Source organism: Electrona antarctica, assembly GCF_951216825.1.
Source record: "Electrona antarctica genome assembly, chromosome: 13".
NCBI classification, from domain to species: domain Eukaryota; kingdom Metazoa; phylum Chordata; class Actinopteri; order Myctophiformes; family Myctophidae; genus Electrona; species Electrona antarctica.
In genome coordinates, this window is record NC_136794.1 from 8,599,625 (window position 1) to 8,627,090 (window position 27,466).

General features: G+C 46.4%; 1 protein-coding gene across 1 annotated transcript in view; it reads right to left on the reverse strand.

Annotated features, from left to right (window-relative positions):
- il1rapl1a (interleukin 1 receptor accessory protein-like 1a) overlaps positions 1-27,466 on the reverse strand; it is a gene marked incomplete at its 3' end in the record, with an annotated part of 226,254 nt that overhangs the window by 132,001 nt on the left and 66,787 nt on the right. The window contains exons 3-4 of the mRNA XM_079518730.1: positions 20,915-21,101; positions 16,082-16,235 (exon numbers count right to left, since the gene is read on the reverse strand). Of these exons, the coding sequence (XP_079374856.1) occupies positions 16,082-16,235; positions 20,915-21,101 (341 nt within the window). The remainder of the gene's footprint in view (positions 1-16,081; positions 16,236-20,914; positions 21,102-27,466) is intronic.

Here is a 27,466-nt window from a genome sequence, read left to right on the forward strand (position 1 = left end):
CCCATTTTGGGCGGGAACCCCCTTTTGGTGTTTCAAACATTATGTTATAATTTAGCTATTGAAAAACAGCAGATCTACAAGCTCACGAGCTTGTAGATCTGCTATTTATTTTTTTTCTTTAATTTTTATCCCTCGATTTTGTAACCCATTTTTTTTCACCCCTGTGCCAATTATCTAATGTGATCCTGGGCTCTCTACACACCCTCCGCCAACCTAGTCCCCATATATTGGGGACATGGGGAGAGCAACGGACTTGAACTCATGCTTCCTTCCTGCGTGTTTACACGTAACAGGGGGGAGTTTCCCTGGTTGGACGTAGCGCGTAGAAGGAACACGTTATTCCAACCAGTTCCTTTCCCCTCCATCAGGCGCCCCGGCTGGCCAGGGGGAGGCAGTTTGTTTAGAGACCAGGATTACTGCATGTTTTTGTGAGGGTACCTACCCTAGGGGACACGGGGAGAACATGCTATAGGTCTGCTATTTTTGAAAAAACGTGAAAATATTTATTTCAGAAAACGGTTTATTGGCACTGCAAAGGCAGGAGGCCGATCCACCGACTATTACAGCAGGAGGCTCCCTTCTCCAGATGTGCATTCACCACCAGTCACACAAAGAAACACTGCTTCGCTATTGACCTAAACTTCAAAAGGTTCTGAATTATGATTTTAATTTAATTTCTGCTCCGTCGCTAGCCCTGGGTCTAGATACGATAATAACCAATGGGGGGGAGGGGGGTGTGGGTTGAGTGGGTGGATGGGTAATCAAGGGGGGTGGGGGGGGGTGGGGGGATTAGCAGGGCAGGCGGGATTAATTGCTGAGGACGTAAATTTCATTCGTCACGTGCAGATTGATGTCAATTTTAATTGAATTAACCCATTTTGGGGCGGGAACCCCTTTTGGTGTTAGCATTAGGGTTATGCTTTAGCTGTTGAAAAATAGCAGATCTACAAGCTCATAGCGAGTGGCGCGCTACGAGCTTGTAGGTCTGCTATTTTTGAAAAATCGAAGAACCACTGACATAGAAACATAGCTTTTTCAGAAAACTGTCAGGATGTAGAAGACATTTTTAGAATCTGATCTCAGGTCAGAATGGGTTAAAACAATGTGAACCCTGGCCCGCTTAGAGTCTGGGAGGACAGCTGATGAATAGTGATGAAGCGAGTTGGAGAACACTTGAGGGAAGTACAGTGTGGGGGGGAAGGGGGAGTTAGAGAGAGAGAGAGAGAGAGAGAGAGAGAGAGAGAGAGAGAGAGAGAGAGAGAGAGAATGGATGAGCTAATGACGGCGAATGAAAGTTGACCTCCGACTAATGAGCTATACGACGCTCCACCCAGTAATACTACCTTTACATGATTTACACCAACTCAGCTGCTCGGGGAAATGATTACGGTCTGTGGCCATCATCAGCCTCACCATGTTCACTACAGCTGTCTGTCTGTGGCCACCATCAGCCTCACCATGTTCACTACAGCTGTCTGTCTGTGGCCACCATCAGCCTCACCATGTTCACTACAGCTGTCTGTGGCCATCATCAGCCTCACCATGTTCACTACAGCTGTCTGTGGCCACCATCAGCCTCACCATGTTCACTACAGCTGTCTGTGGCCATCATCAGCCACACCATGTTCACTACAGCTGTCTGTGGCCACCATCAGCCACACCATGTTCACTACAGCTGTCTGTGGCCACCATCAGCCACACCATGTTCACTACAGCTGTCTGTGGCCATCATCAGCCACACCATGTTCACTACAGCTGTCTGTGGCCACCATCAGCCACACCATGTTCACTACAGCTGTCTGTGGGCCACACCATGTTCTCTACAGCTGTCTGTGGCCACCATCAGCCTCACCATGTTCACTACAGCTGTCTGTGGCCACCATCAGCCACACCATGTCCTCTACACTACAGCATGATAGGAAAACGCTACAGAGGTCCCTGCACTCTCAATACGCATCCTTATTTAACCCCACAAAAAACACAGCAATCATCAAGGCCTCTGGATAGATTGGAAAAACAACACTATAGTATCCAGTATGTTGTTATTTTTGCGCTCCGTAGCCATGGCTATGATTGATGTTTGTGCGGTGTGGGCGTGTGCGTGTGCGCGCGTGTGTGTGTGTGCGTGCGTGCGTGTGTGTGTGCGCGCACACACCCACACACCCACACACACACACACACACACACACACACACACACACACACACACACACACACACACACACGCAGGGGGGAAGTCAGACAGACAGTCCCTGTCCATCCGTCTCTATCCGTCTCCCTTTGCAGCCACCGCCCATCTCGCGTATATAGACAGAGGAGGAGAACTTCTTGCCTCTGTGTGCTCCGAGGCTAAAATGGTAAATGGTGCATTTATATAGCACCTTTATCCAAGGCGCTTTACATAGATTGTGCATTACATTCACACACACATTCATACACCGATAGCGGTGGAAACCATGCGAGGCCCCAACCAGCACATCAGGAGCAATTAGGGGTTCAGTGTCTTGCTCAAGGACACTTCGACACTAACTCTGGGGGAACCCGCGTTCGAACAGGCGACCTTGCGGTTACCATGCAGCCACTCTACCCCTGAGCCACCGCCGCCGCCGCCGAGGCTGGAGGGTTTGCGGCAGTTGCAGTTAACTCAAAAGCATATTAACTCAAAAGCATATTAACTAATGCATAATTCATGCTCTGTCACACACTGGTGTACGCTGAAGATTTACAAACTCACACCGGCGTGTTGTGAGCTTGTGCATCAGCTATTTCCGACGCGTTGTGGCACGCAACGCGTCGTATTACGTGGTCGTATTACGAAGTATTAATCAGACAGCATAGGACAGACTAAACACTCACTTAAATGGTATTCTTGTGTCTTTAAAGTGAATGTTTAGGACCTTCAGTTTTCAGTAGAGGGTCTGACACCAATGAATAAGCCCTGTGACAAGAAAGGTACATTTAATAAGCATCACAATTAATGCAAAGGTTCTGGCTTATATACTGTAGGAGCCCCTGGGCCGAGGCCTAAGTAGGCCCTTTGCACGCACGCACACACACACACGCAAAACATACAAACACAGATGACGGGCACACATAAAATGGAGCAGCCTCACCACCAGCATCATCACCATCATCATCATCATGCGCACGCGCATGCACACACGCACACACACACACACACACACGTGCACCAACGGTACGCTACACATGTACACACACACACCATCATACACACTGCGAGTAAGATTTTATATGGTTGTGAAGTCTGTGAATGCTCCTGAAGGTGACTCCACAGCACAGCAACTGTACTGAACCTTTTACTGCGATGAGACAATGTCCTGGATCACCTCCTCTCGCACACACGCACGCACACACCAAACTTCCTCTTTCTGACAAGCACGCACACACATTCACACACGCACATGCACACACATCCCACTTCCCTTTTCTGTGCACACACGCCTGCACACACTGCACACACATGTACACTACACGCACATGCAAACACACGCCTGTAAACACACTCCTATTAAACACACACCTCACTTCCTCTTTCTGTGCACGCGCATGCACGCACGCACGCGCACACGCACACACACGCGCACACACGCACACACACAGAGTACACCTATCAAACGTGAGATCTCATCCAGGAAGGGAAGGACAAACAGGTTAACGTATACTCCACTGCATGATGAATGGACCTTAAATGGAACAGCTATAGTGCCTTGCTGAAGAACCAATAAGCCAGTATATGCTTCAAATGACAATGTGCAGGAAGGAATATGAGAGGGGAGGGTGGGGTGGGGGGTCCCCTGCACAGCCCTACCAGCCCTTCTATGTTAACGCATTTAGGCCTGACGTCGAAATTTAAAAGATGTCTTTTTAAAATGTATTTTTTTCTGAAAAACCTCATGTTTCTATATCAGTGGTTCTCGATATTTCATGTCAAGGACCCCAAAAATTATATGTAATATGCCGCCGACCCCCATCTGAAAATATGTTGTTCCAGGGACAAGCAAAGATTTGAGTGAATATATATTCAAAGATTTGAGTGAATATATATTCAAAGATTTGAGTGAATATATATTCAAAGATTTGAGGCACACAATTTCACGATTTTTCAAAAATAGTTCATAAGTTCACCGAGTGCCGCGCTATGAGCTTGTAGATCTGCTATTTTCCAATAGCTAAAGTATGACATAATGCTTTAAACACCAAAAGGGGGTTCGCGCCCAGAATGCGTTAACGCCCCACTTATAGGCCAGAACCACAAACTGCAAACACATAACCGTCACATATGGACTCCTACAACACGTCACACTACATAAAGCCGGTCTTATACGGACATCTCCCCATTTGTTTATTATCATGCATATTATTCTACCGTATATACACACAAAAGATCTCCGGCCCCCCTACCTCCCTCCCTCCTCCTCCATTTCCCCGTGTCCTTTCCACCCCCCCCCCCCCCCCAATGCACTGTGCCAAATGTACTGTAATTTTTTTTTTTACTTTGGCCTTAACCTCAATCACCGCGCTCGCGGTGTGGCTGCACGCGCAGAGCTAGCAGCAACCCGGGCGGACATTTCTATGGTGAGGAGGGGGATGCAGACACGGGGAGGGTATAATGAGAGCAATAGATAGAAACCCACGCCTTCGGGCATCCATCAAAACCAAACGACTCCATTACAGTAAGTCAGACGGAGAGGTGGAATGGTAATGGTGCACTGTGATAAACACGGCGGATAATAGTCGGTTTAGAGAGCCCAGACACGCCGGTTTCTGCTGGGGAAGAAGTGGTGGTCGAGTGGTGAGGAATTCCAGATGAGATTGCATCGGTCAGTCGGTCTTTCTGCCCTTTTATACGCCTGTTCGCCCTCCTTTTCTACAACTTGCATTCTCCCGATTCTATCTCTCTCCTGCAAGTAGGGTCGTCCCGATTTATTTATTTTCGATCATTTGATCTTGAGTATCTTGCCGATACCTATTTGTCCCCGATCCGATATTTATATTTTTTACACAACACTCAGAACACTCAGATCTACAAGCTCATAGCGCGGCACTCGGTGCCGCGCTATGAGCTTGTAGATCTGCTATTTTTGAAAAATCGTGAAAATGTGACTATATATTCTTTCAGAATACGTTTTTAACTCAAAGCTTTGCTTCTGAGAGGTTCCTGGAATGACACATTTTCAGATGGGGGTCCGCGGCCATTTACATATAATTTTGGGGTCCTTGACATGAAATATTGAGTACCACTGACATAGAAACATAGGGTTCAGGTCAGGTCAGGTCTAAATGGGTTAAAATATGTTTTGTACCATTGCTGTCATGTCCGTGTCACTGTTATAGAGCTGCGTGATTATGGCAAAACTTACTGAGATCAGTCATTAAAATTATTACCTTTTTAAACAAAACAAAAATCTTATCTTAATGCAAGATTATTCTGATTTTGACTAAAAAGGTTTTCACATTCAGACACATGGCAGCCGATCTTTTTTTCCTCCCGATGCAGATCTTTTGAAAATCACCCGATCGGCCCCGATTTCCGATCACGTGATCGGATCGGGAGAACCATACCTGCAAGATCTCTTCTTGCAATGTCCTTCCTGTTTCTCACCTTCTCTCTCTCTCTCTCTATTGCTATCTGTTGTTGCCAGTCTCTTTCTCTGTGTGTGTTTTCAGCCTCTATCTCAGCATAATATTTCCCTGCCTACAGTGTATATACACAGTGCAGCGGGAGCTGCATACATCAGCTGAACCCAGCCTTTATCTGGCGTTGTGGTGTTGAAGCATTACCGTCAGCGCACTGGGAATGGGGCCTGAGAGCCCCATACAAGTGAATGAAATGGTTCCGGCATACCATAAAAAAAAAAGAACAGAACACAAACAAGAAAATGCAGATGCTCACACACAGGCATCACCGTAACCCATTTAGGCCTGTCGAAATTTAAAAAATGTCTTCTAAATCCTCCAGTTTTCTGAAATACCTATGTTTCTATATCGGTGGCGCTCAATATTTCATGTCAAAGACTGTGACATTCTAACAGCTTTTTCCCCACGTCTATCCGGCTCCTCAATGCTGCTGGTGTCCCCCCCTGACCCCCTTCTATCCTCCCTCCATCCCCCCACTCAGAGTGGAATGGACCAACTTGTGCTCTGAACTGAACTGACCTGAACACTCAAACTCTCTGCTTTATATTTCACTATTCATTGCATGTTGTTTTTGCACTTGCACTTTTGTCTTGTCCTGTTTTGCACTTGTCCTTGTCGTATCTTATGACACGAGACCATACAAACTTAACCAAAACGGGAGAGCGGAGATAATTGTGAGACAGCACGACAGAGCAGATTGATGTTCCTTGATGTTTATTTCGGAGTACACAGCATAGCATAGCATAGGCCTGGCTGGCCTTGACCAGCCACCAGGTAGTGACTGGCCAACTGACTGAACTGGTTACATTCAATTGCATGACATTAAGTACAATTTCCACAGAGGTGAGAATAGAGGCGTGTTCACTGTTCCCCTGAAGTCAACCCCAGCTTACGCATTGATCAGCCATTTGTTGAGTGGCCACTTTGAACCCCTGTTTAGCATTTGATGGCCCTAGGTGTGAACCAGGATCTCAGGACTCAAACAAAAGGCACAGTAAAAACAACCCCTGTCCCCAGGTGGTCCTTGAATATCAAAGACAGACCCCAATTAAGCCAGCCAGCTAGTCTGACCAACTAAACAACAGATCACCATATGCTATGCCCAAGAACATGAGATATTGTAAGAATTATTGATTCATAATTCACCACATTCCCCCTTTGACAAACTCTAGTCTGTCACTATGAAATATGAAACCATAATTATCTTACCAGTTACCACCCCCCTTGATCCTCCGGTTAACAATACATTCAAGACACCAGAATAACAGCATTACAGTACAGAACTTCCCAAATGGTTTTCAAACACAGACATTCAAGATTACACAACTCGACATAAATGATTTCATTTACAGTAAGTACAAATACAATTTCGTATCAGTAAATTAAACCCTCTTCAAACACTGTATTCGGCTGCCAATTTAATCACTATCCTGACAAGTAATCTTAAACAATGAATAATGGAAAATGATTAGTAAGTTACAATTAGCTGACGTTTAAACAAGACATTGCCGCTTTCAGGAAATTTAGGACGTGCCATAACATATCTATACGTTTATAATGCTTTAAATAAAACTCTGCTCCACTAAGGTATATAGAACATACACACCAAATCACATGAAACTCTCTCTTTGGAGTTTCACAGGACCAAAATCAAAATAAGTCTCCAGACCTATCCTGACCATAAACAAATACATTAACAGGCCAGAGTTTAAGCAATATTTAACTAATTAATACTCTCTTCACGTCTCGAGGAAAACACCTATTTGATTCACAATTAGGCTACTTATGAACCAACTTACCTAATTATACGACAAAACATACCAACATGAGGCCTTTTTTTTCATGTTGAAACAAACATGACGCACAATTTTGTAAACAGAGAGAAGGAAAGTCCATCTTTTCTCTGTACGGACAAAGGAAATTCTTCTGTATTCTGCATTCCGTTACCTCAAAGTTCGCTTCAGCTGCAGATCAAGTTGAGAAAATGTTCACCGCTGTTCTCGCTGAAAGTTCTCGAAGCAAACGCTCATCATCTCCTCATCTCATCATCTCTCCCCCCTCCCAGCTCTGAAACAACAGAGATGGGAAAACGAAGAGAAAAGCAACATCTTCATCACAGACCCCGTAGGCCCGTGAAGGCCCTCAGCTTGCGTTGTCAGTCGGCCATGGAAAGTGGAAACCGTCGCCGCCACGGAGATGTGTCCTTCTTCGGCCTGTGTCGTGCGTGCAATGTGTGATCAGTACACTGCATACTACACGGCCGCTGGTCGACACCGTCCTCCTGTCGAGAGGAAACCGCCGCGCCAAGCGTCGAGTGGCCGCCTCACCCCGTCGTGGACCTCCGCTGGCGTCCCCGTGCCGTGCTGCATCGCTCCCCTGCTCGCCGTCCCCAGCGTAGAGTTGATGATCGAAGGCCCCCGTGAAGGCTGTTGCTTCCCCGCCGACCGCTCCCCTGTCCACCCCGTGCACTGGCTGGATAGTGACGCACGCCGCCGCTGCGCAACACTCCTCATCGCGGTGGTCCGTCGTCATCCTCCTCCTCGTTCCGCTGGAACCCGTCGTCGCCGTCTCTCACAAAAACCCGCTGATTAGACTGAATAAAAAAGCCGCCGATTCTTCTCCTAACTGGTGTAAACACCATGAAGGTCGGGATCGCGCACCATCTGTCGTATCTTATGACACGAGACCATACAAACTTAACCAAAACGGGAGAGCGGAGATAATTGTGAGACAGCACGACAGAGCAGATTGATGTTCCTTGATGTTTATTTCGGAGTACACAGCATAGCATAGCATAGGCCTGGCTGGCCTTGACCAGCCACCAGGTAGTGACTGGCCAACTGACTGAACTGGTTACATTCAATTGCATGACATTAAGTACAATTTCCACAGAGGTGAGAATAGAGGCGTGTTCACTGTTCCCCTGAAGTCAACCCCAGCTTACGCATTGATCAGCCATTTGTTGAGTGGCCACTTTGAACCCCTGTTTAGCATTTGATGGCCCTAGGTGTGAACCAGGATCTCAGGACTCAAACAAAAGGCACAGTAAAAACAACCCCTGTCCCCAGGTGGTCCTTGAATATCAAAGACAGACCCCAATTAAGCCAGCCAGCTAGTCTGACCAACTAAACAACAGATCACCATATGCTATGCCCAAGAACATGAGATATTGTAAGAATTATTGATTCATAATTCACCACATCCTAATGTTGTAACTGCACTCTGCTGTCCAACAAACCAAATTCCTAACATGTTTACATGTCATGGCAATAAAGGCTTCTGATTCTGAGGTCAAGAACCCCAAAAATTATATGGATTTGGCCGCCGACCCCCATCTGAAAATATGTTGTTCCAGGGACGCCCCAGAAGCAAAGATTTGAGTTAAAAACGTTCGCTCTGAAAGCATATATATTCAAAGATTTGCACCACATTTTCACGATTTTTCAAAAATAGCAGACCTACAAGCTCATAGCGCGGCACTCGGTGCTACACTATGAGCTTGTAGATCTGCTAATTTTCAATAGCTAAAGTATAACATAATGCAAAAGGGGTTCCCGCCCAAAATGGGTTAAGTAGCACTGTAAAACCCAGAGAGTTGGATGTGGAACCAAATGGACCTGTAGGCTAATGTTCCATTTTTCCGCTGTAGGCATACTGTACATGTTGTAGTCACTGATTTGTAGTCATCTGGCAGGAAACCAAACTTTCTTATTCCACCTTGTGGTTTCCTGCCTGAAGACTACAAATCAGTTAGCCTGGCTAATAAGCCAGACCGAATCAGCCGTTGGCAAAAAAAAGATTGCCTGCCGGCGGATTACGGTCTGGAGAGGCTCAATTGTAAGCCCATTTCCTACACCAGAGAACTGGTGTGGCCAATCGGGACACGGTATGCAATATGGGCGGGCTTTGGTACAGTGACATTCAATGCTTGAGACCTTTGACTGACAGTAGCTCTGACCAATTGCGTCAAAGAGAAAATGTTTGAACCAGCCCCCCGGGACAGTGTGATTTGAGTCTGGCTTATTAGCCAGGCTACAAATCAGTGACTACAACATGACGTAAATTACCATCCGCTCCAGACCGGTTCTCACAGCGATTTTGGAACACAGACCAAAAGGTGGAAGGTGGCCTGGTGACGCGATGTTAATTCCTCTCAGAGGAGCGCAGGCCAAAGGCCAAAGGCCTACATGTACAGTATCCTACTGTTCCTACTGTACAGTATATGGAACAACTATGAGAGTATAGCACACCGGCACTCTCTCCTCAGAGAGAGGATTCGAGGCCAGGGCGGGGTATATAATGTCCACAGAGAACAAAAACCTCTTTCTTGGCCCGACGATAAAGTTATTCTTATACTCTCGGCTGTGCTCGATGGTATCCTTCTGTGAATCCTACACTACGGGCACGTGGTGAGATAAGGACATTGAAATACTATTTGACACACACTAGAGAGAACCCCCCCCCCCCCCCCTCCCCCCGCCCCCCCCGGCACTGGGGTCGCTGTTTTCTTTAACATTTCCATTAACCTGAAGCGAAAGCTCATGCTCTGCGCTTGATTAAGGGCCTATACCAGGATCAGTGTGATCTGGGTTGAGCGGCCTGTGGTTATGCCCACAGTTAACCTCCATTACTCCAGCACTGTCCTTATACCAGATAGAAGCTATATAGCTCCACTGTCTCTAATAGAGCCCCGTATAACGCAGGCGGAGACAGGGTCAGGGGAAGAAGGTGAATACAATACACGCGTCACACGTGTACGCACAACAACAAACCCATACGTGCAGTGTGACTGTAAATCATGACAGCCCTCACACATGCACGTGTGAGCATACGCATTAAGAATGAACACACACGACACACACGCGCACACACAAATACACATTTCATAGTGAAGCAGGGGTCAAAGCAAAGGGCAGTCTCTATGTGCGCTTGTGTTTAAGACCAGTTAAACTTAATGACCTCCTTCATCCTCCGGGCCTTTCAAATAAACTACAACATTAGCCCTCGCGGAACTGGGGATGTAGTTTGGCCTTTTTATGCTGTCCGTCCGAGGCAGTGGTGTCAGCTTTTAACAGGACGCGATAAAATGTAGATAATCTCACGCCCACTTGAGGGGATGATGGTGTAGGTTTATTAAAGGAAATGAGCCCGTTGGTCGGGATGAGCTAATCTAATTCTAGTAGGGTTTAGCTTTAATAGAGGAGTTGGCCCGGTGCTGTTGTCTTGCAATAAGGCAAAATGCTGTCGTCCTGCAGGATGTAGGGCTCTGCGAGGGGAGCATTTAATGGGGTGTGACTTCTAAATGTTAAACATTAACGGAAAATGTTAAGCATTTTAGAGAGATCTTCAGCCACTTAACCACAAGATCCATATACATGATGTAGCTACCCTGGGCATGCCATAACAGGTGAGCAATGCGGTGGGAATAGAGAGTATGCGCATGCTTAAAGTGAATGGCACATCGAGTGGCAAATCGAGTTTAACATCGTTTAATGTTGTTTAATGCAATCAGATATGATTGCATTATGTGGATGTATGGGCTGTCAAGGCCAGAAAGTAGTTTTTTGCCACTCAGTAGGCATTCCTGCATAACTTCCTGGTTTGATGATGATGTCACGCGCATACCCTCTATAGCCGATCTACAAACTTGCAGCATGTTGCGTTGTGAGCTAGTAGCCTACTGTAGATCAGCTATTTTCGGCGATTAGATTTGGTGTAGCGGAATAAAAGGAGGGGGCCAAGTATAGATCCCTGGGGAACCCTGGGGGGTCAATGACGTACAGTATAGAGGGTATGCGCGTGACATCATCATCAAACCCGGAAGTTATGCAGGAATGCCTACTGAGTGGCAAAAAACGACTTTCTGGCCTTGACAGCCCATACATCCAAACAGAAAAGTCCCATCTGATTGCATTAAACAACATTAAACTCACTTTGCCTGTTGCTTTGCCACTCGATTTGCCACTCGATGTGCCATTCAATTTAAGCATGTGCATACCCTCTATACAGGTTTTACATATTTTGTACACAGAGGAAAAGAATGATCTCTCATGTGATAAGGTGGGCGTATATAACTTTAGACAGTCAGTTGGTTTAGTCCTGCCCAGAGTAATCTAGTAAGACTAGCGTTGACTACCATTGTAACAATGGAATGCGGAAGTGCTCATTCTATCTCAATGGGATAGTTCCAATGTTTGGAACTATATAGCCCATAGCACCAAAGATCAAAGCGTGTCGCCACTCTCTTACTAGATTACTCTGGTCCTGCCACCTGGCGGTGACATCGAGTGATAATGCTAGTGGCGGTGATGTCAGTTCAAACCCGACACAGCAAATACAGGCTTTCATTTTTAAATAGAGTGCAACACACACACACACACACACACACACACACACACACACACACACACACACACACACACACACACACACACACACACACACACACACACACACACACACACACACACACACACACACACTCTGCTACAAATGTGGTCAGGTTGGTTGTCAAAAAAATAATCACCACAGGTGTGTAGCAAATCTAGGAAGATGAGAACCTGCAATATATATATATATATATGTATATATTTTGTGTCATATTAAAGTGGATCGTAACAGAACAGACGCCAGGATGAGATCCCCGCTCCAGCAGTCCGTGGCACACTAAAACACTGGATCATCAAGACCTGAGCGCCAGAGAGAAAATGACTTCCTCCATTCTGACGAGTCATTGACATTCCATTACGGGGAACATGGGAAGAGGGACCTCAGGCAGTTTTTATGATTGTGTGCGTTTTGTTTGTGTACAGTTCGTGTGCAGCCATCTATGTGTGTGTGTGTGTGTGTGTGTGTGTGTGTGTGCACGTACTGCATGTGTATTGTGTGCACGGATGCGTGCATGCATACACAAAGTGCACAACACACTATGGGTGGTATAGTGATGGAAGTGTGATTTCCCAGTGCCATTTTGCTTCTGCATACAAGCACGGCATGTTGCCTGTCAACACCGACGTCAAGAACACCATAGGAGCCTCCGAATAACAACACACCACACAGCTGGCGTACGGCACTCCTTATTTCCTTCCCTATTTCTTTCTCTCTCTCTCTCTCTCTCTCTCTCTCTCTCTCTCTCTCTCTCTCTCTCTCTCTCTCTCTCTCTCTTTCTTTCTTTCTTTCTTTCTTTCTTTCTTTCTTTCTTTCTTTCTTTCTTTCTTTCTCCTCACCGTTTCTTTCTTTCCTCTGGAGATGTTAACCCATTCAGGTCTGACCTCGAAATTTAAAAAAATCTTCTAAATCCTCCAGTTTTCTGAAATAAATATTTTCACGATTTTTCAAAAATAGCAGACCTACAAGCTCGTAGCGCGCCACTCGGTGGCGCGCTATGAGCTTGTAGATCTGCTATTTTTCAATAGCTAAAGCATAACATAATGCTAACACCAAAAGGGGTTCCCGCCCAAAATGGGTTAAAGGGAAAGCACTGCAGTCACTTAATGTTAATAGTAGGCCTATTTGTAGTATAGACAACAGTAGCACAAGTCGGTGTGTTTGACTATAGGGTTTGACTGGACTGCTCAATTCCTACAATGCCCATAATGCTTTAGTGCACTTCCCCTCCTTGGGGAGAGGGGGGAGGCTGCATGGAGGTGTGACTTTGTAGTCCAGGAAGGAAGTGAGACCACATTTTCACGATTTTGGTCATGAACATGCGTGACTAATATATTTAAAAAAAAACATATTACACACATAAAAACCCCAGGAAAGTGTTTCCTGTGTCCTAAACATTAAAAATCATCATTAAAATAAGCTCTGGTTGCAAAAGGGGTGAAGTGGCCCTTTATGACCCCTGGGGGTACGGGGACCCCCAGGGGTCCTTGAGGGAGTTCCAGGGGGTCCCCAGCTAAATGATAGTCTGTAACTCTGAGAGTGTACACTCTCAGAGTTCATTTAACATTGATTTTACAATATAAATTGGGGTCCCAGAGATGAAAATGACATTAAATGGGGGTCTGTAGGACTAATATGCATGTCAAACTGGGGGTCCTTGAAATTAAACGGGTTGAGAATCATTGCTAGAGCCGTAAAAATCTTCTCTTATGGGGGTCCCTGGCATATCTTTTCAAATCTGTGGATCCGCATGAAAAGGTTTGGGAATCACTGCTGGTTTAAACCTGCCAATATAGAGCAGCTGTGTGAATGTGCTCGTCATTCAGAGGCTCCAAAAGGCTGGGCCTGCCATGGTTTCATTTCCACGTAGTCACTTCTCAGTGTTGACAGGCAACCAACACTTTAATATCCAGAAACAAATTGGCAGCTGGAATTACACTTCCATCACTACAGCAATCTTTATGCCAATTTTCTCTCTCGATATATTCTCCCTCTTTACCTGCCTGCCTCTCTCTCTCTCTCTCTCTCCCTCTCCCATGCTCTCTCCTTCCCTCCCCCTGTGTCATTAGCGTGCACTGTGTATATTTATAACCCCATAAAGTTTTTATGGCCCCCGCCATTACGGAACATTGGAGGTCATGTTGACAACAAACGCGCTAGGATACTGTAGCCAAAGTACATACCGGCGAATACGCATGTATACCCAGGCATTTTGCTCTGCAAACAGACAAACAAACTTCATAATGCAAACACAAATGAGTTTACAACCTCCACCACCGTAATGGGCCAGACAAAAACAAAACAAGCATAAAAATAATAAAAACAGGCTATCTGAACAGAGAGGGGAAATAACACACTTAACCCATTTTGGGCGGGAACCCCTTTTGGTGTTAGCATTATGTTATGCTTTAGCTATTGAAAAATAGCAGATCTACAAGCTCATAGGGCGCCACCGAGTGGCGCGCTACGAGCTTGTAGGTCTGCTATTTTTGAAAAATCGAAGAACGACTGACATGGAAAAACATAAAATGGGTCAAAATGGGTTAAGAGAGAAAGGAAATATCCTGTAAAAGTTTATTTGCGGGATGGACTCGAATGTTGCAGACTTATACTGCTGGTGTTGTCGCTGCAGCAATAATTACTCTGCAGCTGGCTTCGAGAGGGGGCAGAATAAAAATGCATCATTTGGGTTTGGGTTTGGAAACGTTTACCGTGGCACTATATAATAACCCATTTAGGCCTGAAATTAAAAAATAAATCTTCTAAATCCTCCAGTTTTCCGAAATAAATATTTTCACGATTTTTCAAAAATAGCAGAGCTACAAGCTCGTAGCGCGCCACTCGGTGGCGCGCTATGAGCTTGTGGATCTGCAATTTTTCAATAGCTAAAAAAGGGGTTCCCGCCCAAAATGTGATAAAATATCTTGAGCCCAAAGTGAATTGCACATACAGTACAATACTCTCTGCCGTGATGGGAATGGTGATAAAGTGAGATCTACTGTATCTGCCTCCTATCTGCCTCATACTTATCGAGCTATGCCGGCGATAAAAATGCTGGCCATCAATCACTGGGGCAGCCAATCCGGAAGCTATGCTTATGGGATTACAACCCAGCCTTTATCCAATAGCAGACAATACTATGGCGGGGATATACTGTATAATATGATGCGCGCACGCACGCACGCACGCACGCACGCACGCACGCACGCACGCACGCACGCACGCACGCACGCACGCACGCACACAAACACCATACACAATACATTTTCTTATCTGTGCTGTGGGGGAAAAGAAAAGGCAAAGAACAGAAAAAGGCTTGACCTTTTCCCATCAACCCTATTCAGAGCAGCTGACCCAGCAGACCCACACTCCGCTGCTCCGGGGCCCATGTAGCCAGTGGAGCTCACACCAGGTCCATGAAGCCCAGCTATAGGGTTTCGCTCCGGGGGCTGAGGCTCCACATCCACGCACTCTTAACCCCCCGGGGTCTCGCACTGAAGACCCCCTCTGACGGAGCCTGCATGAATTCATGTTTCATCGCAGTGTGTTCACCACGTTAAGAGCAAGGGAGAGAAAGAGAGAGAGAGAGAGAGAGATAGGGCGGATGTGAGAGAGAGAGCGTTGACCTTGGCCCTGCATATTTAGTTCTCTACATGAGGCGTCGTAGCCTTAAAATGTTCCGCGTGGCACGGCAGGCTGTAAAGTGCCGAGCTGGAGAGAAGAGATGGTTCAACTTTCTCCGGCAATTAACATGGCAGCAGGACATCACTGCGGTGCATGAGGGAGGAGTGTGGTGTGTGTGCGTGTGTGCATGTGTGTGTGTGTGTGTGTGTGTGTGTGTGTGTGCGTGTGTGTGTGTGTGCGTGTGTGTGTGTGTGCGTGTGTGTGTGCGTGTGTGTGTGTGTGTGTGTGTGTGCGTGTGTGTGTGTGTGTGTGTGTGTGTGTGTGCGTGTGTGTACGTTCATGTACACAAGCATCCAATGCCCTCCTCGTTTACAAATAACGAAATATTCCAAATGTCCCCCTAAAGACTTACCAGTGACGGTGAGCTCGGTGGTCTTTCGAACGATGAAGCCTCCATACTGGACCTCACAGGTGTAATTCCCAATGTCGTCTTCTTTCACGTCCCTGATGGACAACGTGTCTCTCTTCTGGACGATGGTGGCTCGCCACTGCTTCGGACGACACTCCTGCACACCGGAGAGGAGATGGAGAAGGTCAAACTTTCAACTGCACGCAAAACCCATAGAGTATAAAGAAGGATAGAGACTGAACCGGCGCGATAGCCCCGTCCCCCCCCCGCTATTCATGTCAGTGGAAGTTGCTCAGTGGCGTTTTGAAGCACCCGGAAGAACCGTCTCAGAACGTCTACTTCCGCATTTGACCACCACCTGTTGGTGGTCAAATGTGGAAGTGCAACCGAGCGCTCAATGTTAAAGCCCAGCTGCACTGGGTTTCCCTGTCATGAATCCACGGGTCCGCCTGCAGTCCCTCCTCTTACCACTAGGGCCGAGTGCCTCAACGTTGGAGAGCCTCACTGGGGCCTTGGCAAAACCTCTGCTCAAGGCCTCCATGTTTAACACATTATGGTGCTAATCACAGTCATGACAAGTAGGCTCGTCTTATAAGGCGTTTGATATCGTTATAAGAAAGCCTCGCTGTGTTTCATGTTTGGAATCGCTCCGGTTGCTACGGACGCTTGCTAAGGCCTCGCCAGCACTGCTTCTGTTTCTCCATAGCCGTTAGCTTCTGTATTAGCCGCGGCCTTGTGCGCGCTCTTTTCTCGGAAACTACGGCGCTGTCCGGGGTACTGAACAAATCACCGACGTTCGGAGGTCATTTGTGATTATCCGGTGATCGCGATTGGAACATCTGCGTTTTCTAGAGCAAGGATTGGCCTCATTTTAGCTCGCTAGCATTGATGCTATGCTTTAGCATCCAAGATGGAAACCAAAACCGGACGCACGTCATAGTGGAATCGATTTTCATCACGTGGCACCCAAGCACCACCACCACCAATTCCGTCCACCAGGTACAGTAGCACTCAATGTGTTAATAACCCCCGCGAGTTATGACTCAAAAATCTCCGATCCAAAATGACAGGCAACAGACGCTGCTTGCTAGCCAGATGGAATGTGTAGAATATATTGCACATGGCCCCGGGAACGCAATATTCCGGTGCAAGCATGACATCAATCATTCCTATGAAACTAAAGACCTCCACTTCACTTCATCATGAATTACTGCCATAATTCAAAAGACCCAGAAGTGGTTCTGGTTGGCCACAAAAGGGATTGTGTGTCACCGGGCGTTACGGGAGAATTGGGAATGTGAGGGTAAAAGCGTGGCATTTCTATCACACGAAAAGCCCACATGGTAAGATTATAAGGTTTGCCAAACAACAGTTCCCCTCCTCATGCGATAAAGATTTATTGCACTGAACTGAATATTCTCCATTCAATATGATTGTTAAGGGCACAGAGGGGTTTGGATGTTATTTGCCGAGGTGCCTTTGTTTGTGTATTGGTGACTGTGTAGATGTGTTTGCGTGTGTGCCTGTGCGTGCCTGTGCCTGTGCGTGCGTGCGTGCGTGCGTGCGTGCGTGCGTGCGTGCGTGCGTGCGTGCGTGCCTGTGCCTGTGTACTGGGCAGACTATAGTGCACGTGACTCCGCCACTTGCTCCTAGCCTCTAGCTTCCTCTACCTGCTCTGGCAGGGACATCCCAGGCTCTCGCCTGGATTCTATTCCATACCGTCGCTCCCGGCAACCTCGGAATTCAATCAGCGTGGCTCCACAGCGATCCAAATAACTCCGGGTTCCAGCGCTCCCAGTCATTACCCGGGCCTTAATTGAATTCCGGGAAGAACCTAGAGGTCGAGCACGGTGCAGTTAACCCATTCTGGACGGGAACCCCTTTTGGTGTTTTAACTAAGCATTATGTTATACTTTAGCTATTGAAAAATAGCAGATCTACAAGCTCATAGCGCGCCACCGAGTGGCGCGCTACGAGCTTGTAGGTCTGCTATTTTTGAAAAATTGTGAAAATGTGGCCCAAATGTTTGAATATATTCTTTCACAGCGGATATTTTAACTCAAATCGTTGCTTCTGAGGGGTTACTGAAACAACATATTTTCCGATGGGGGTCGGCGGCCAATTACATATATTTTTTGGGAGTCCTTGACATGAAATTGTGTGAGAACGACTGACATAGTTTTTCAGAAAACTGTCAGGATTTAGAACATTTTGTAGAATCGAACTTAGGTCTAAATGGGTTAATCTAACTGTTACCGCTGATCTGCCTGTGATTAGTTTGGCCTGAGCTTCTTCCCTGGGATGTGGCTCTGTGGTCCGCAGGCCACGGCTGACCCGGGGAAGGTGAGAACCCAGGTATAAGAGAGAGAGAGGGGGGGACGAGGACGAGGATGAATAAAGAGGACATTTGGAGGACGTTCCACACGTGTCCCACGGGGGCAGAGAGTGACATCGCACAATTTTCTTCCTCACAAGTTTTTGTGTTCATTATGAAAGCCATCTCTACGTTGGATGCCCTCTGTTCATCCTCCTCCTCCTCCTCCGGGCTCTCGTGTTTCAGCGTTCTCTTCAGATGACTTGAACGCCGGTGTGGTGCACTGACTGCACACAGACCTTATGTAATTCGCCGTCGTCATTTCCATATCCCATGCATAATCTTCCCAAAGTGATCTGGAAGCCGCGTCGAACAAGGCTTTTAACCCATTCTGACCTGAGATCAGATTCTAAAAATGTCTTCTACATCCTGACAGTTTTCTGAAAAAGCTATGTTTCTATGTCAGTCGTTTTTCGTTTTTTCAAAAATAGCAGACCTACAAGCTCGTAGCGCGCCACTCGGTGGCGCGCTATGAGCTTGTAGATCTGCTATTTTTCAATAGCTAAAGCATAACGTAATGCTAACACCAAAAGGGGTTCCCGCCCAAAATGGGTTAAACATAAACAGCCGTGGAAATTAGATGAAAACAAAGCAATGAACCATTCAAGATTATTTCCCGCTTGTATAATCATGGGGACAGACATTCCTCTCCTCTATACCCCCCCTCCCTCCCCCAGGTGACGAATACAATATTACAATGCATAAAATGATACGTAAAGACTACCGAAAACTAATTATGAATTACAAAATATCACACGGAACACAAAAAGTACATGCACAAAGAAAGCATGCGCAAATGCGAACACATATACACAGAGGCAGATACAGTACACACAGACACATGCACGTGCAGTACATGCTCACGCACACGCACACGCACATGCACATGCACATGCACATGCACATGCACATGCACATGCACATGCACACACACGTGGTGGTATTCACTAGGATCAGAAGCGTGGACGGGCTGGTCGGAGAATGACAATTACAGTTCTGCAGATAGCCTCCGAAGTTCATTGAGGACAAAATTGGTTACATTTTTTTTTTTTTTTTTTACAACTTGACAACACATTTATCGCCACTTTTGTTTCTTCTGTTTAAATCCAACCAACCGTGATGCAATAACAACTCAATTTATTGTCTCTGCCTCGTCTAATATTTATGAAAATAATATTGGTTTAGTGTAGTTACAGATGATGTACAATACAGTGTGATCCCAATTTGTCCAGTGACACGTGCAAGCTAGCTGCTATACTTTGTCAGGCGAAGGAACATATTTTCGATTGTATTGAGCATTTCCAGTTGAAATTATTTCCCTGTCAAGATAAGGCAAAACGTTACCCAATTTTTTATCAAACTGTGTGGTGGTATGAAAATATATTTTCACCACAGGCAAATTCATGGTTTCATGACATTAACTTTCATTCATTTTTCTTTTTCGTTTTTCTTTATGACCTCAATTACATCCAAAAAACCTGAACTTTTAACATTCAAGTGGATTTTCTGAGTTTTCTCTGAGGTTTGGAAGCCTTTTGAGCTGCAATGAAAACAGGCCTCAACAGTGACATCTGCTGGCAAATCCCATTGGCATATATGGGGTTTGTGGAGTCTTACATCACAATCCACAGGAAAATCAGAGCACTTGTTTGAGCCAGAAAACCCCAGACCCCAGAAAATCTACTGAATGTTAAAAGTTCACATACATGAAAACGAAACGACTGACAATTGACAATACATACAACCGAAAACAAAACAAGACAATATACGTACAATACACACAAGGGTGATGTGACATTTCTAAGTATCCTGGAAGAACAACTTCCCCAAAATAATTATACTTCGGAGAATGTCACGCAGCAGGAGCTGCTCTCTCTAAAATGTGACGCACTTCCACGTGTCCTCTTTAGAGGCACCGAACATTTACATGCAAAAGTGCCAGTCGTAAAGTGCTGGGGTTTTATCTATTCAGCGGAACGCATAATTGACTGCTATTATGACACTACCCATGTCTATTTATTTTATTATTTTGACCCAATCTGCCTTAAAATGCATATGCATTGGAGGGAGTGCCCTTTGCCCTGTTTCTGAGTGAGATTGCGGTCAAAGTGCATACACATTTTTTAAGCTCCTGTGGGTGTTTGTTTAACCCATTTTGGGCGGGAACCCCTTTTATGTTATGCTTTAGCTATTGAAAAATAGCAGATCTACAAGCTCATAGCGCGCCACCGAGTGGCGCGCTACGAGCTTGTAGGTCTGCTATTTTTGAAAAATCGAAGAACCACTGACATAGAAACATAGCTTTTTCAGAAAACTGTCAGGATGTAGAAGACATTTTTAGAATTTGATCTTAGGTCAAAATAGTTTAAGTTCTGTGTACTCAATGCGTGGTGGACAAACACTACTTCTGTGCGTGACCCTGAGCGCTGCACGGCCCGTACTGTATTCCAGAAGTGTCCCACCTTGTACCAGACGATGTCCGGCTCTTTGCCGGGCTCCATGTAGTCGTCAATGTCGGGACAGAGGATGTCTTTGCTCTTGCTGAGCTCAGCCTTCTCTGCTCTTCTCATGTCGGAGTTGTAACACAGATCGGTGTCGTTCTCCGCCACCGTCAGGGACATGGACACCTTCATACAGTAGGTGGAGTTCCTGCGGAAAGTCACACACACAAAGAGAGAGAGATACTTAGTGAACCTTTGCTTGACAACATGGATCATTCATGAGACATTATCGCACATTGCAAACACACGCACATGAGCACACGAACACACCACACGCGCACACGCACACACACACACACACACACACACACACACACCCTGCGAGAAGTAGGGGTACTGTCCATGGTGCTGAAAACTCAAGCAGAAGAGAGGTGGGCTTACTCTGTCTACACAGACCATTCATGAGACATTATCGCACATCACTGGCACATTGCAAACACACGCACATGAGCACACGCACGCACGCACGCACGCACGCACGCACGCACGCACGCACGCACGCACGCACGCACGCACGCACGCACGCACGCACGCACGCACGCACGCACGCACGCACGCACGCACGCACGCACGCACGCACGCACGCACGCACGCACGCACGCACGCACGCACGCACGCACGCACGCACGCACGCACGCACACACACACACACACACACACACACACACACACACACACACACACACACACACACACACACACACACACACACACACACACACACACACACACACACACACACACACACACACACACACACACACACACACTGCGAGGAGTAGGGGTACTGTCCATGGTGCTGAAGACTCAAGCAGAAGAGAGGAGGTCTTATCCTCACACTCTGTCTACTCTACACAGACCACAACATATACGGTTTATGGTATCATAAAAACAGTATGTATACAATCTGTCAGACAGAAGCACATTACACATTACGCTTGCTCATTACTCCCAACAGAATCTCTTTCTCTTCCCTCTCTCGTCTCCAATTGCACACATGGCAAAAAAAACAACAGAACAATGACGACCACTAAACAAAACAAGCAGGCCCGCCCACACCACATTCTACTCTCACAAACACATTCACAACATTCACATTCCTGTCACACACACACAGACGGGCGGGTGGAAAGAAAAAAAAAAAACATATGCATACACAAGCAGGATCTAATACATCTCTTTTTATTCATCTCTCTCTCTCTCTCTAAACCATTCCAACCCCCCCCCCCCTGCACCCTCCCCCCGCCCCCCCAACGCTGTGTATTTGTGGTGGGGTTAATAATAAGGAGGTGTTCAGCAGCTTTACCGAGTCAATGACTCACGCTCACGACCACTATTGGATTTATAGAGAGGAGAGATGAGAGAGGGGAGGGTGGGGGGTTTGGGGGTGGGGTGGGATGACAGCCCAGGCCTGGGAATGCTAATCAGAGGAGGAGGAGAGGATCACGGACCGGAGCGAGCGAGAGCGAGTACTGGGCCCCCAGCGGAGGGCGCTGTGAGAAGCTGCTTCATCATCACTATAACCCATTCAGGACGGCCGGGAACACCCCTTTTGTGTGTGTTTTAAAGCAGCTGTTATGTAATGTTATACTTTTAGCTATTGAAAAATAGCAGATCTACAAGCTCGTAGCGCGGCACCGAGTGCCGCGCTACGAGCTTGTAGATCTGCTATTTTCTTTGGAAAAAAATCGTGAAAATGGGACGCACATTTGGAATATGTATTCTTTCAGAGTGAACGTTTTTAACTCAAATCTTTGCTTCTGGGGGGGTGTCCCTGGAACCACATATTTTCAGATGGATGGGGGTAGGGGATAGTTTGAGAACCACTGGTTTAGAAACACAGGTTTTTCAGAAAACTGTCATGATTTAGAAGAAGACATTTTGTAGAAGCTGGTCCAAATGGGATAATGATGCAGCTAATGCCCTGACCAAGTCTCTACAACTGTACCTCAGTAACCAAGTCTCTACAACTGTACCTCAGTAACCAAGCTTTATAATTAACACTGTAATCAGTGGCGTGCACAGACATTTAGAGGGGCAGGTGCTCAAGTTAAAAAAGGGCACCTTGTGCAGCGCGTGGAACCGGCCGGTTGCCTTAATCCATTTTGGGCGGGAACCCCTTTTGGTGTTTTTTCAAAAGGTTGCTCTGCCAAACACAAGTGTTTGGCAGAGCACAGAACAGTTGTTCTTTATGTGTTTATGAAGCCTAACACAGCTTAACGTCGGAAAAGTTACACAACTGACCCGCCCAGGTGATGGCAATATAATACTAATGACCGTAGTCTGAGGCCTCGTTCACACGTATCAAACACAATCAAACTAATGTTTCGTAATTTTTGGAGTCACATGGTTTGACCAAACATTTGTGTTTGATTGCTGATTGCTGGTGGTGTTCTGCCCCTCCCCCCCATCAAACCATGTGACTCCCATTGGAAAAGCATTGTGGTGGCCTAAAATTACCAAACATTTGTTTGATCGGTGTTTGATACGTGTGAATGAGGCCTTACCGTGCAACACAAACTGCTGTCGGGCAGTCGTTAAAGTTGATGTTGGATACCGTTTCTCCCTCTGTCATTTCCTCGTATTTCTAGTTCCATTAAATAATGTCATGCACATTTGTCCAACTGTTGCATAGCCTACCTCACCTCAGGCCTGGTTGACTAGATTGAGAAGACATGTTGATGCTCTTGCTACTGAAATGATCAATTATTTATATGGATAAATCCCGTCATTTAACATGAGAAGGACAGCTTATTGCCCAGCTGTGTCCTCGCTGCTAACGTGCCTATTGGACAAGGGCGGGTTGGGGCCCTCCCCCTTAGCGAAGGGCTAATTAGCCCTCTGACGAACTCCCCCAACTCTATTCCACCATGCACCCTCCACCACTGCCAGCGGGAGGCAGAGGAGCAAAGGACACCTCTCTTATGAGTGGACTGTACTCATCACACCACTTGCCATCCAGTGTTGATTTTGACAGCAAATTTTAGATTTTAGTTTTAGTCATAGTCTCTTGAGAATACTTTTCATTTAGTTTTAGTCACATTTTTGTCACCTGGAATGTCTTTGAGTTGAGTTGATTTAGTCCAGGGGTTCTCAACCTGGGGGTTGCGACCCCTCAGGGGGTCCCGAAATTATTTTGGGGTGTCCCAAAATTATATATAAAAAGAGACATGGCCAAAGCATTTTCGAGGGTCCCCAGACAAAAACGTTGAGAACCCCTGATTTAGTCGACCAATGGATGATTTTACACTTGCTGAAAATAGCCGATCTACAAGCTCACAACGCGTCGCGAGCTTACGCAACCTCAGCGTAAAATGACTTATACTGAATCTCTTGTCCACTAGTCCCTTCCTAACATTTGTCGAGTTTTTATTTGTTGATGAAATTGTCAATATATTTAGTCTTATAGAGTTAGTCACCATAGCTTCGTTTTCAAAGTCGACAAAATCAACACCGTTGCCATCATGCTCATCCTCATGATCACCATTGCGACAGTCATCGTCAGGTCAGAACTGTCACCTCCTTCATCCTCGCCAATCGGGCATCAGCGTCATCAGCGCCTTCATGACCGATACCCCCTGTTGCCCTGTCAAAATCCAGCCTGTGTGTGTGTGTGTGTGTGTGTGTGTGCGTGCGTGTGTGTGTGTGTGTGTGCGTGCGTGTGTGTGCGTCACCCCTCCCTACACTACCCCCGTCTGTCTATCTGTCCTCTCTTACACGCGGTGCTGGCCTGAAGTCAGCGGGGCTGTGTACGCGCGGTGGTGACCTGCGTGTACACAGCCCATATGGACTTTCATTTCATTTCATTACATTACATTTACTGCTGGCCAGATGCTCCCATTCACCGTAAATGACAGGGTTTTCATATGATCTACTCAGGTTATGGAAGCAATAAGGGGAGTCACCTCTCTCGTATAAACACCTCTGACCCCCGAGGCCATAAAACACTGGCGCACGCCCCAGCTGAGGCTCCCCGCGGCTCAGCGCATAGCGATACATTCCCTGGTATAGACGCATGCGAGGGCAGAGGGACTGCGTGGAGGAATGAGAGGCAACACAGGCTGCATTGTACTGTACAGCTGAAGGCTCATGACTGCAAAGGGCATCACGGAAGATGCTGTAGGCGGCACATCGCAGTGGTTTGCGAGATATACCCGACCCAAGGCCGCGTCCTCTCGATGTTTGGATGTGTGGTATTCTTCTATTGACTCAATTCCACCTATATTGCAGTGAAAGATAAGTGTAGGAGGTGTTGCAAACACATCTAACGTCAAGACCTGGAGCCCCGGAATGCCCCCGGAATGCTTCATTTGTTCTGCATCGATACAACAGTGTTGAAAATAAACCCTGTCTACAAGCTTATATACCTACACGTTGCGGATGCGCATCAGCGTTCTGAGCTTGTAGATCGGCTATTTTCAGCACACAACACGGTCATTACAATGAAGTATAAATCAGGCTTAACGGGTCCTTTTGGCTCAATACTGTACATGTTTTATTCCCTTTTTTACTTTCTTTATTCTTTATATGATTTCCTGTTTTTTATAGAAGTGTATATTTATACGTCTCTAAATGTTCTGATGAATTGAAAATGCTGGACCCTGTTGTAAAACAGTGTGTGAGTGCTTAAAATCACGGTGTGTCCCGAGTAACAGTTTTTGTATTGACCCGTGCCTTCGTTTGAAATGTACGCCATTCTACATACTGTGAAATAAAATGTTCAATCAATCAATCACATGCACGCGCAGTACACGCACGCTCGCACAGCACCGTCAGCTCTATACTTGTTGTTGTCACCATGAGGAGATTATCAGCAACGACCTCTCACAGGCAAGACACCTGAGCCTTTGAAGGCCCTCAGGGAACCGACGCCTCTCTCCATGCTAAATGGGCGCACAGCGGCATTGTGGGGGAACGGGGGGGGGAGGCGTCAGCGGTCATTTGATTGATGGACGGTTGGGGGTCGACGCTCCGTCCTGTGGCGTCGCTGACGTCCTGTCATGCGCTATTTGAGTGGCGCTGCGTTTTGGCACATTAGTCTGCGGATCACGTTTGGGCCACGATTCTCCACGCCCTATATTTTATCCAACATGGTGGATAATGTAATCATTGGGAAGGGGAAGTAACACGTGGTCTCGGCCACTCAGGAACACAGACTCATTACTAGGAGTATATGAATTCATTCATCAGTGGGGGAGGGGGGGGGGGCATGCGTTGAATACTGAGGTGTGTGCGTGTACGTGTGTGTGTGCGCGTGCGCGTGCGTGCGTGCCCGTGTCTGACTGAGAGAGAGAGAGAAAGAGTAAAAGTTTGAGGACTTTTAAGGAATATTCTACATTCTATACACTGGGATGAGATGGATGGAGGGTAACAGAAACAGAGGAGTGAAATAGTCGAGACTCAAAGAGACAAAGCGTGAGGGCGACTCTGAGAGAGAGAGAGAGAGAGAGAGAGAGAGAGAGAGAGAGAGAGAGAGAGAGAGAGAGAGAGAGAGAGAGAGAGAGAGAGAGTGCAGCAGAGAGAACACACAGTGAGATTGCTATGTAAATGAAGTCACCTTCACACCAGAACTGGCGATTAGACTTAAATTTTTTCAGACAGAGAAGGACAAAGATAACTCTTCACACGCACATTACGCTCGCATCCATAAATGCATGTGCGATCACGTGACGAGATTCACATACAAACATACGTACACGGGGCAGATACACACACACACGGGAGACACAGACAAATGCTTTAGGGATTCTGGTGAGCCTCCATATCTCCTTCTGAGGAGAAACATCTGGAGGGCCTCGGTGCAAAGCCAAACTCTACACAGGGGGGGTTGGTTTAATCAACATTCATGCAGTCCACACAGCACCGTGACACCACCAACACGCTACACTAGCCTCTGTATGTAAACTGTCAGTGTAAGTCCGATTTTGTGCGAGAGCCTCACCAAGTGCACCAGAATGGTGCATCTATAACGTCCTTGTGTGATAAAAAATGAAGCCGCGTGTGAATGGACATTACCCAGCCTAATCTGGTTCAGATGGGAAAATGGGAGGTAATTTGTCTGGAATACATTGAAATAACATTTTGAAATATGACCCACATGCGTGCGTATAGCGTACATTGTAGAAATCCACCGCGCGGTCTAATTGCCAGTTAATATGTTTTTAATTGCACATGTCGGTTAATGAGATTCCAGTAATTATGCACAATGTAACTAAATATGTATTTCTGCATATTTAGCTCATTAACCCATTCTGGGCGGGAACCCCTTTTGGTGTTTATAGCATTATGTTATACTTTAGCTATTGAAAGATCTACAAGCTCATAGCGCGGCACTCGGCTTATAGGTCTGCTATTATTTGAAAAGTCTTAAAATGTGGTGCAAATCTTTCAATATATATTCTTTCAGAGCAAACGTTTTTACATTTTTCAAATCTTTGCCTTCTGGGGGGTCCCTGGAACAACATATTTTCAGATGGGGGTCGGCGGGCCAATTACATATCATTTTTGGGGGTA